General features: G+C 47.4%; 2 protein-coding genes across 2 annotated transcripts; both read right to left on the bottom strand.

Annotated features, from left to right (window-relative positions):
* Nucleotides 1-5,343: 5,343 nt before the first annotated feature.
* Nucleotides 5,344-6,813, bottom strand: GGS25DRAFT_287406 (ferritin-like domain-containing protein). The gene has a single exon (XM_049257526.1). It carries the CDS (start codon nucleotides 6,651-6,653, stop codon nucleotides 5,538-5,540), a length of 1,116 nt encoding a protein of 371 aa, XP_049116833.1. The 5' UTR covers nucleotides 6,654-6,813; the 3' UTR covers nucleotides 5,344-5,537.
* Nucleotides 6,814-8,789: 1,976 nt separating this feature from the next.
* On the bottom strand, nucleotides 8,790-11,232 carry GGS25DRAFT_491234 (uncharacterized protein). Its single transcript, XM_049261075.1, has 2 exons — nucleotides 9,787-11,232; nucleotides 8,790-9,714 (listed from the first exon to the last, which is right to left on the bottom strand). The coding sequence occupies exons 1-2, from the start codon at nucleotides 10,871-10,873 to the stop codon at nucleotides 9,401-9,403; spliced, it is 1,401 nt and encodes a 466-aa protein (XP_049116832.1). The 5' UTR covers nucleotides 10,874-11,232; the 3' UTR covers nucleotides 8,790-9,400.
* Nucleotides 11,233-11,250: the final 18 nt, after the last annotated feature.

Below are 11,250 nucleotides of genomic sequence, written 5' to 3'. Positions count from 1 at the left end.
GCCCTCGTGGAAGTACATATGTATGCAATTAGTTAATGTATGTCTACTATGTAGTAGGTACACTATGTAAGGCCCCCCGTCCGGCGTCGCCGCAGCAAGAGGGCTCGTGGGTCTGGACCTCAAAAAGGTTCGAGGTCCGGATCTTTCCCTTGTCAACTGTTGTCGTTCCGCTGCCCTGCCCGGTAGGCTACCTACCTGGGTATACCCTCGCCAGAATGGCACCTTGAGGGTTGATAGTGTGTCTCTCAACATATCTCGAGTCCAGAATACCCTGTTTCTGCACAAGCTTCTTTTGCTTACGTATGGTACAGCTAAGCTGGCCTGGGTTAGTGTACGTGGACGGAATATGCCATATTTCGTATTATTCCATTGATGGGTAACTATACTATATATAATTATATACTGCTAACTTCTAAGTAGGTAGTTGACTAGGTACTATCTCAACTTTGCTGCTATTTTTGTTAGCGGAGGTTTGCAGATTCTGGGTTTTACCTCCGGGCTCGAACGCTATCGAACACGTAATTGTCGACCTATGTTTCAATGCAGAGAGGGGATTTGTTTGTCATGGTTGAACGTTACTTTCGAGGTTTAGTTAGCATCGTGGATCGAGAATCGAGAAGTCAACTCTCTAGGTTACGTTTTGTGTTATGTATGTACTACTAGTAGTAGGTAGGGTAAGAGAACTCACTTCGGCATGATTAAGATTAACGTTAGTACTATTATCTATTACGTCTCGGCAAGACTGGCAATTGCCTACTTGCTTTCCTGTTGGTGCCTGTGCTCAACTCAGTTCATTAACATCGCCGTCGGAGTACATGCCAGAGTTCGGTTTGATCTTCGTCCAGTCCGTGCGAAACCTGGGTCAATCAATTAAATACCCTACATACACATGTTGGTACCTAGTTAGTAGGTACTACTTACATAACTAACTAACTACCTGGAAAGGAAACTTTCTGGGGGTGAAACTTTTGCGGAAACACTCTTTGACCCTTTTTTTTCTTTCTTTCTTTCCCCAGAGTTAACTAACGTGCTCAAGCCCTCGAAACGTTGAAACTTTGGCCAGCATTTGGTTTGGGAACTTTGGTTTAGTTATCTAATCTTGAGAAAATGAGATCGTGGAGATGGGATGTATATCTTGGTATGTATGTAACGTAGGTCATAAATAATATGGACCCCTTGAGCTTTGTTAGATTGGTGATGCTCTCGCGATGTAACTAGCTTTGAGGTGGAAAGTCTCGGGTAAGGTGGGTTTGGTCATTTATGTTAGATTACCCACCTGGTAACTAGATAGGTACGCTACATACCCATCTTATCCTGATCTTGATGGCGGTCTGGGGGTGGTTATCTAACTTGCGGCGCAACTAAGATTACCCAAGTACCGAAGCTTGAGGCTGAAAGAACGGGATAGTTAGGTAATTAACCTCCAACGTCATCTCTAACTACCTAGATATTATAGTTATGTCTGTCTGGCGTTTAACATCGCTTGAGGTTGTTGACTGTTGACTCTCGCTAAGTAAGAAGTATAACGTTAAGTCGTTAACTCCTAGAACTAAGTTAATAACTATGACTACCTATACAAGATTATAATGGTAGAAAGAGGTTACATCTCTCTTGTGTTTGACATAACTTTAACTTAAGTATTTACTGTTACTGTAACTCTCGCTGGGTAAGAAGTATAACGTTGAGTCGTTAACTCCTAGAGCTAAGTTAACATCTCAAATATTATACTATTAGAAAGAGGGTTAACTACATCTCTCTTGTGTTTGACATAACTTTAGCTTATCCACTGTTGACTTTTGCCGAGAAAGAAGTTTAACGTTGAGCCGTTAACTCACAGAACTAAGCTAAGATCTCAAAGATTATAATGACAAGAAGGGCACAGGAAGGGCATCCTAACGATCTGTTCTTTATGGTTTATCGAAGTATATCTATCTCATACTTCGCTCCTTATGAGTCGTCTCACGTTGTTGTCGAACATCTGAACTTACCTAACTATTTCTAGAAACTATACTATAGAGTTGTGTCACTACCTCACCATCTGCCACGAGAGTTGAACGTTAAGTAGAGTTTATCAACTTGAACCATCTACTCGCTCATGTTATGTGTCCTCTACACTCGCTCAGGCTATGTGTCCTCTACGCTCGCTGAGGATACGTGTCCTCACGGGACGACTATAAATAACGCGGCTCCCTCCTTTCTCTCGGACTTCATCTTCACACATCCACACACACAACTCCACACACACAACTCCATACACACATCTCCATACACACATCTTCACACACACATCTTCACACATTCCTCCTACCTCTCTCCTACCTCTTTCCTACCCCTTTCTTCCTACCTCTTTCTTCCTACCTCTTTCTTCCTACCTCTTTCTTCCTACTCTTCCTACCACTCTCTTCCTACCTCTTTCTTCCTACCACTCTCTTCCTACCTCTTTCTTCCTACCACTCTCTTCCTACCACTCTCTTCCTACCTCTTTCTTCCTACCACTCTCCTCCTCTACACTCCGCCCTTCACCCTCTCACGATCTCACAACTCCTAACACCTGCGAAAGGCCGTATGGGTATGGCCTAGCGAGGTATTCTTATAAGTATTCTTATACAGTATTCTTATGATAGTATCTTTAGGCCCTAGGGTTCGAATCCCTAGATGGTCAATCCCCCCTCCCTCCCGTCTCTCTCTACCTCCTGTGTGGCTCGTCTACACAGGTGTTAAAGAAAGGCCGTACTGGTGTGGCCTAGCGAGGTATTCTTATAAGTATTCTTATACAGCATTCTTATGATAGTATCTTTAGGCCCTAGGGTTCGATTCCCTAGATGGTCATCCCCCTCGCTTCTCTTTCTCTCTCTCGTCCACACGGGAATAGCAAGGCCGTATTGGTGTGGCCTAGCGAGGTATTTTTACAAGTATTCTTTTACAGTATTCTTATGAAGGTATCTTTAGGCCCTGGGGTTCGATTCCTCAGATGGCTACTCACCCCCCGTCTCTCTTTCTCTCTCTCTCTTTCTACCACCTGTGTGGCTCGTCCATACAGGAATAGTCAGGCCGTACTGGTGTGGCCTAGCGAGGTATTTTTACAAGTATTCTTTTACAGTATCCTTATAAATGTATCTTTAGGCCCTGGGGTTCGATTCCCCAGATGGTCATCCCCCCGCCTCTCTCTCTCTGCCACCTGTGTGGCTCGTCCACACAGGAATAGCAAGGCCGTACTGGTGTGGCCTAGCGTGGTATCTTTATAATTATTCTTATACAGTATTCTTATAGATATATCTTTAGGCCCTAGGGTTCGATTCCCTAGATGGTCAATCCTCCCTCCCTCTTTTTCTCTCTACCTGTGTGGCTCGTCCACGCAGGAATAGAAAGGCCGTACTGGTGTGGCCTAGCGGGGTATTTTTTACAAGTATTCTTTTACAGTATTCTTATAAATGTATCTTTAGGCCCTGGGGTTCGATTCCTCAGATGGTCAGCCACCCCCCCGTCTCTCTCTCTCTCTCTCTCTCTCTCTTGCTCTCTCTCTACTACTCTCCTCCGGCCGCCTTTCACCCTTTCACGATCTCACAACTACTACCACCTGTGTGGTTCGTCCACACAGGAATATAAAGGCCGTATTGGTATGGCCTAGCGAGGTATCTTTATAAGTATTCTTTATGCAGTATCTTTATACAGTATTCTTATGAATGTATCTCTAGGCCCTGGGGTTCGATTCCTCAGACGGCTAATCACCCTCCGTCTCTCTCTCTCATTCTACCATTCTCCTCCTACCGCCTCTCACCCTCTCACGATGTCACAACTCCTAGCACCTGTGTGGCTCGCCCGCATAAGTGCCCAAATAAAGGCCGTACTGGTGTGGCCTAGCGAGGTATCTTTATAAGTATTCTTTATACAGTATCTTTATACAGTATTCTTATGAATATCTCTAGGCCCTGGGGTTCGATTCCTCAGATGGCTAATCACCCTCCGTTTCTCTCTCTTTCTCTCTTTCTCTCTTTCTCTCTTTCTCTCTTTCTCTCTTTCTCTCTTTCTCTCTCTATATCACTCTCCTCCTACTGCCTCTCCGTGTGGCTCATCCACACAGATGGTAAAGAAAGGCCGTATGGGTATGGCCTAGCGAGGTATCTTTATATAAGTATTCTTTATACAGTATCTTTATACAGTATTCTTATGGATGCATCTCTAGGTCCTGGGGTTCGAGTCCTCAGATGGCCAATCAACTCCTCATCCCTCCTTCTCTTCCTCTCTCTCTTTCCTTCACTCCTACCCGCTCACTTTCTCTCTCTTTGATCATCTTACCTTTTTTTCGCTTCAACTCATCCTACTCCAATCAACCTCTTGGAGTCCACTGGGCGATAATGAGGCTCGGAGCCGAATCGCTAATAGATGTGCTGGGTGGTTTTCTGCTGGCGTAGAAGTCGGCTGGGGTGATAATGCAAAGGCAGGATGAGGAGGGAAATATGGGAAGCAGGGGTGGAGGATATATTACGCATGGTAGGCGATATTCTGGCGTTGTCTCCTCGGAGAGGTACTCTGGTCGTGCCATACGCTAGGGAGTGCAGGCTTGGGCAGATAATATCAAGATAGGATAATGGATAATGGACTGCTACTACCCAAATTAGTGCCCATGATCTAGTGATTCGTATGTATAGGGGTATGCTCACTTCCCTCTAGCCCCCCTCTCCTTATGCACCTGGGTGAATCGTAAATGTGTTACTAAGTGCCTTTCTCGTGTTATCGTCTTTCGTGACCAAATTCAGATCCAGTATATTTGGTCAGTGATCCCGCGAACAGCCCTTTACTGATTATAGGCTTCGAGGCAATCCCTTATTGTAACAGGAAGTTCATCAAGTGAGCCCATAACTACTTACCTAGATAGGTTGGTGTATGGACAGCGGAGCTCCCGAGGTAAGATCTACTAGGCATGTGTGTGTATGAACACTTGGTAGATAAAGTGCGTGACCGTGCAAGTGATCCCTTGTTATTTCCGAATAAAGGAAGATGCGCAATTACGGTGTTAAAGAGTCTTGATACTATGGAGATGGGAGGCAGGAGGTATTGGCCTATATAAAAAGTTGCTTGTCTATAGGCTGGCCCCTTACAATGGTAGAGATAACGACGAGGGATCTAGCAAGAAGATTTATAGGCACTGATGCAAAAGGCGCCAGGCTGCTACAATACGAAATCGTTCATGACTTTTAAGATTTCCTCTGTAAGGTCGGGAAGAACACACCCCTATATAATACCTAGGTACTTAACCTACCTACCTAGGTATGCTGTTAAGTGTTCTTAGAATCACCTGCAGTCACAACAAAGCATTCAATATTAAGATAGAAATGAATAGTAGCACAGTTCTCATGAATGAAGTGGAACGTAATTAGACATTGACATTAACAAAAGTTATAGCAGTGTAAGGCCAGGAGGTATCTAAGCGATGCCCGCCTGTAAGTATAGTCACGAACTGTATCCAAACCTCCATCTATATATTCCATTTTTTCTGCACCATATCCACGTAGCTCCCAACATCAGACTAAACCCCTTCAGATAAGCTGCGTAGCAAGCTCCGCCGGCTGCTCCAGGATGATGCCCGGTCCCGCAACAACGGTCTCCTTCGTCGGCGCGCCCGGCGTATCCGCGATGACCGCCGCAATGACTCCCTTCGTCTCGAACTCCTTCGGGATCGTGACGCGAATGATCTCCTCGGGAAACCCCGTCGTGTTGATCGGCACGCTGATGTTCGCGATGCCGTGGAAGAAGACGGCGTAGTAGTCCTGGCCGGACGCGAACTGCGGCTGGTTGGTCGGGTCGGTGAAGTTGAGCCCGATCGTGGAGCCCGGCGTCAGCGACTTCGTGTCGTGGGTCGCGCTGAGGGCGGGCAGGCCCTGGCGCGGGGACGGGTACTGCGGGTTTAGCTTGGGGCAGCTGCCGGGGACGATGAAGGCGGTGGTGGTGTCGAGGATCTGGTTCGCGTAGGGGAAGGTGGTGTCGGAGGGCCCGCCGAACGGGTTCGTCTTCCAGATCTCGATTAAGCTCCAGACTTCGTGGCGGGCCTCGGTTTCGGCGATGGCGATCATGGCCCCCTGGGAGGTGGCAAGTTGGGTCTGCTGCACGAGGCCCGTCAGGAAGGCCATGCTGGATACTTCGAGGACGGTCACGAGGGCGAGGAAGGAGATGGGGTCGTAGAAGGGGAATTGGTATTTGCATCCGCCGGGCTTGATGGATGTGGGGGAGATCAGGGTCTGGAAGATGCGCAGGTGGCCGGCTTCGTTGTTCCGGATCTCTTGGATGCGCTTGTATGTGCTGTTGGGCATGCCGGCCTTGATGAAGGACGTCTCGTTGAAGGCCTCAACGGCCTGTTGGTAGAAGCTGAAGATGATCCATTCGGCCGATAGTAGGTTCTGCCAGACTTGATCGTCAACCCCTGGCGGGCCTTGCTTCGTCGGTAGGATGGGGTCTTTCAAGTTTCCGGGAAAGGGGGCCTCGACACCATAGTACGTGCTGAAGACCGGGTCTTGTCCGGGGATTGGGCCGTAACTGGGGTCGGCAAGCCTTTGGGACTCAGCAAACGTGCCAGATCTGCCAACGAGAGGTTTTGCAAGGGCAACAGAAGCCAGGGGGCTCAGCAGACAGGCCTGGAAGAGAGATCGAATCGACATGTTGGCGAGTGATTTGAGAGGCTTGGAAATTCAATGAGGGACAAAGCAAAGATTCTCGACACCGGTTACATGGCACTGCTCGGGGGAGACCTAGGGCCTGTTTATATTATGTAGGCAAAGTCATATCAATAACGTTCCAATGGCGCGTCTTCGAGGTACACTACAAAAGTACCTACCTACATAATGCTCCAATGTACATACATATTATGTGTCTCATCCATCCCAAACCTCGCTTGATGATATCATGACGGAGAAGCCCACTGAGATATGGACTAGACTGCCGCAGCCACTGTTCAAGAAAATAAAACTTGAATCGAGACAATGCAAGAAAGAGGAAGGTCCGCCAATGGCAATAATAGTGTGCTCAAACTAGCAGCTCATACGTTTGGGATCGACAGGTTCGGCCGCCGCTTTGGCTGCGCTAAGATGACGGAAAGCCTCTGTCGTTGGGCTTCCGGGCGGTATTGGGACGACCCGGGAAGGGAAGCTGAAAATAAGAAAGCAGCTAGGCTCATACTATTACCTCCTAGCTGTCGTCCAGATCCTTGATTTGAAATAGTGTTGCCCCCTTAGGTCCGCCCCATCATCGACAACACAACAACGACGGGAACTAGTAAGGATGGATATCAATGACGACAGACTTCTAGAGCGGTATTGCGGCCGGCCACGTAGAAATGTGCCTAACCGCGATAGATATGGATGTTTACTGTACCTCAGCAGCTACATATGCATCTGCCTAGTAGGTATGTAGATAGGTGATGGATGTAAGCAGATGTTGCATACCAGCACGTATAGAGAATCAAGGGTCCCAAGCAAAACATTATACCTACATGAAGAAAAGTACCTACATGTCTACATGGTACACATGTATATTAAGACAAGTGTGGTCGCACCGTAATTTATCCAACGAGTAAGTTCCGAGATTCCAGGGTTATTTGTGCATCCCGAGAGGATGGTTACTGGAAAGGACATCCCATCCCACGCCATCCCATGTCCTATGTAGGATAGGTATGTATCTCCACGTAGTAGGCAGCCAAGCTAAGCTTTAACCCAGCACCGAAAGTAAGAAATACCGCTTCCTTGGCATAGGGGGGGGAGCGGATCGAACGGATCTAGTTATCTTAGGCTCAGATGTGAGTCCACTTGCCAAGAAGAGGCTCTCCCTGACTATTATACCAGCTACCGAGATCTAGCGTTACTTCGCGTGTACTTTAGACAGCCATACGGATCTAGATAGTTAGGTACCGCCCGATTCCCGGGTGTCAGTCGGTACATGCTCACCCCTCATAACATCAACAACTTCAAATTAAAGAACATTGAGTGGAAGGTAATTCGAGACAGAGGCGTCCATATGTATATATTATACGAACGCCTTGGGCCCCGCGCCTGGGGCTTTTATTTGTTGATGATTCGGCTGCGGGCGCCGGCACCGCCTTAGCCCGCATCGAGGTGCTTTCCATTTCCCGTAGTGATCAACGGTGACTCGCTTTGCAGGATCTATCTACACACATACACACATATGCAAGTATCCCTTGTTCGATGTTAATTACCTATCTACCTCACTTGGGTATGTACCTATGTAAGTATGTACAGCACACAAGCTATCTACCTAGTATGTAAACACGAGTTAGATTCGATTGCTGTCAGCGCTGTCTGCCAGATCTAGTGGTCTCAATTGATCTCCCCTTTCTAAGACATGGCTTGGAAGAACTCTCGAGATCCTGAAGTGTCTAATTACCGCTAGCTCCCTGTATAGACTGGAGTTACTACGTAAACTTCCTCGAGCCCCTATCTATTTATTTATTTATTATTTTTTCAAAAAGCACCTGAGCAAGAAAGGAAAGTCAACATCACATCCAGCAGCACAGCCGCCATCACATCACAATTTGCCTCTCCAAAAATGACTTAACTTTAAACGAATCATACCTACGAAATTGGCACATATGTATAGGCACGGATCAATACGATACTTGTCGTCATCTTCCCACCTGGGTATATAACCTTGGAATACTTCAGTTCAACGTTCTTCGTCGCCCCGGATATAAGGTGCCGTCCAACAGCCTAAGCATACTCTATTATTATGTGCACACGGTATAAGTTCATTCCAGCTTGGGCTTACTACTGCTAGTTTTGACCGCAATTTCAGTAGCTTTAGCTGTCAACTTAGTAGTAAGTGATTGACGTATTGACGTCAAATCCACCGGGCAAGCACGTGAGGTAGAGATATATGGCTCCTATTACGCCAGGGCCAGATACCAGGTAAATATTTATTTAGTCCCATCATCTATCCATGTTGTATCACATAAATACCGCCCGAAGCTACGGGCCGCTAAATTCTGGCCCATTCCCGTAGCTGACCTGTTGTTGTGGCCGGTGCGGTGTGTATATTAGACCTGCCTATCTACCGTTATTACGACATATCAGGTCCAAGTGGCTTTTTACTCAGGTCAACATAAATACCCCTAGCCTCTTGTTTAGCATCCACCTTTCTGCCACTCAAGCTCCGGCTCGAGCCTAGCCAGGCACCGCACTTATCGACTACTGGGTAAATTTTGGTGCCTGGTGAGAACCCATCCTTTCCCATAGTTGCTTTCCGACATCGACTGCGTGATGAATAGGTATATATCGTGCCTTAGCCGAGTGATAGGTAGGTAGCGAAGTGTGGCTAGATGATATTAAGCGTTGTTTACAGGCGTGAGAATGGTATGAGAGGTGAGTAGCTAGCTCATTGTTACGGGGGGTGACGCTCATGGATAGACTCTACCGACATACGTGAAGCTAAACAAATCCGTATCATCCGGTGCGTATTGCAGAATTTCGTCATTGGATATACCGTAGAACATCGTGTCCTCGCTTATACTAATAGCCGTGAAATTGACAGCCGGCCCTCCGCGGAAGTTGAGGCTGGGTATCGTGGTATAATGGCCTCCCCACCACAGAGCCGCGACCGTGCCATTGGGTAGAAGGCTCAGGAACATGGTTTCCGTGAAGTTGTTCATAATGGTAAAGGCGAACTGAAGGTCGGGCGAGGGCGGCGGTAATTCGCGAATTAATGTTCCGGCTATGCCTTGTTAGTGGCTATGGACAGAAGCCTGACAGGAAAATGCTTATCCTAGACGATGAGATGACCTACCGGGTGACCACATGCTTTCGTATTCCATCTTCTGCATGGTACCTATCGTTCCTGAATTGAGGCTTTCTGTGGCGAGGACGACTCGACCAATATATTTCTGTTGTTCTTTCTCTAGTTGTGGCACTATGCCTATACTAGAGTTATCAGCTACTTCTCTCGATGTAACTACTGTGGTCGGATTATGCCAATTGCTTGCATTGGCAACATTGATGTCGCCTTGGGGTGTCTGGTAAGCGAAGATCCAATATCCCGCGCAGGGCCCGGGCCAACAGCGTTGCCACATGGCTGCCAACTGGGAACCTGTTGATGTCTGAAAGGAGGCGCCACCAAAACTATCGTATTCCCAACCATCTGGGGACGAGTCAGGATTTTCTACCCAGAACGAGGCGACGTAGCTATCCTGAACTAAGAACCATAGGTGTACTTCTGTAACGGTGCCATAAGAGCACGAGGCGCTCGCTAGAGGTGTGCCTGGAGAAGGCACTATTCGGGCTATAGAACCCGACGTGATTTCTGTAATGTTGCTTGTGAACCAAGTTCTATTTTGAGAGTCCCATCGCCGCGCCATCAGAGCGTTGTGTGTGTCTTGGAAGAAGACCGTTCGGTGGATATTGCCCATAGAGTCCGTTCTATTGGATGAAGATAGCTTGGATATGCTGAGAATGTTGATATTAGTCTGCGTTGCCGAGCCGTTCCTTGAATTTGGGTCATAACTGGGATTGTATGAAGGGTATTCTGATCCTTCATGGGCCGTCTCCCCATGCCGACTCAAGAGACCACCAGCAACCCCCCCAGCAATGGCACCAATTATCACCAATACTCCGACCACAAGAACAATGTTGAACATGCGTGTTGGTAGACCACATCTCTTACTCGCCTGTTTTCCTTGGGAAGGTGACGGATCATCGTAAGGATCATACCTTCCTTCGTGACTGGCAACCTCTGGAAAGTTCGCACCTGGCTCATAACTTTCCAGAGATGCAAGTTGAGGATAGAGTGTCTGTGGGTGAACGACAGCTTCCTTGGTTGTTCCGCTATCGTCATAAACCTCCGCTTGCTGAACCTCTAGCGTGCTGTACGGTGGCATAGCAATAGCTTGAGAACCTAACCTTGGGATTTACCTACTCACTTGGATGAATAGTACGAGAGATGAAATGGAGCCTATTGCCATCCTCTTATGAACGAAAGATGACAGACATGGTGCGAACAGCACCCTCCGGCCCCTTTTGCTGAGCTGAGAGGCGTCGGTGTCACCATAGTCCTATAGGTGTAGGATGACTTTGTGTTCCCTTTCTATTCTAAAGATAGGCACCGTTAAATTTTAGGTAATATTACGCCAAGGAGCCATTCAGAGCCGAATCACTGTTTATATCTTCTCTGAAACACGCCACTGGGATCAAGGCCAGACAAAGTTGCTCTGAAGCTTTCCGAGGGTTTCTCCATAACCTACCTACCTAACCTTAG

Source organism: Hypoxylon fragiforme (assembly GCF_022984875.1).
Source record: "Hypoxylon fragiforme strain CBS 206.31 chromosome Unknown GGS25scaffold_5, whole genome shotgun sequence".
Classification (NCBI taxonomy): domain Eukaryota; kingdom Fungi; phylum Ascomycota; class Sordariomycetes; order Xylariales; family Hypoxylaceae; genus Hypoxylon; species Hypoxylon fragiforme.
The sequence above is the reverse complement of the archived record's forward strand: the minus strand, read 5'-3'. Positions and strand labels throughout refer to the sequence as shown.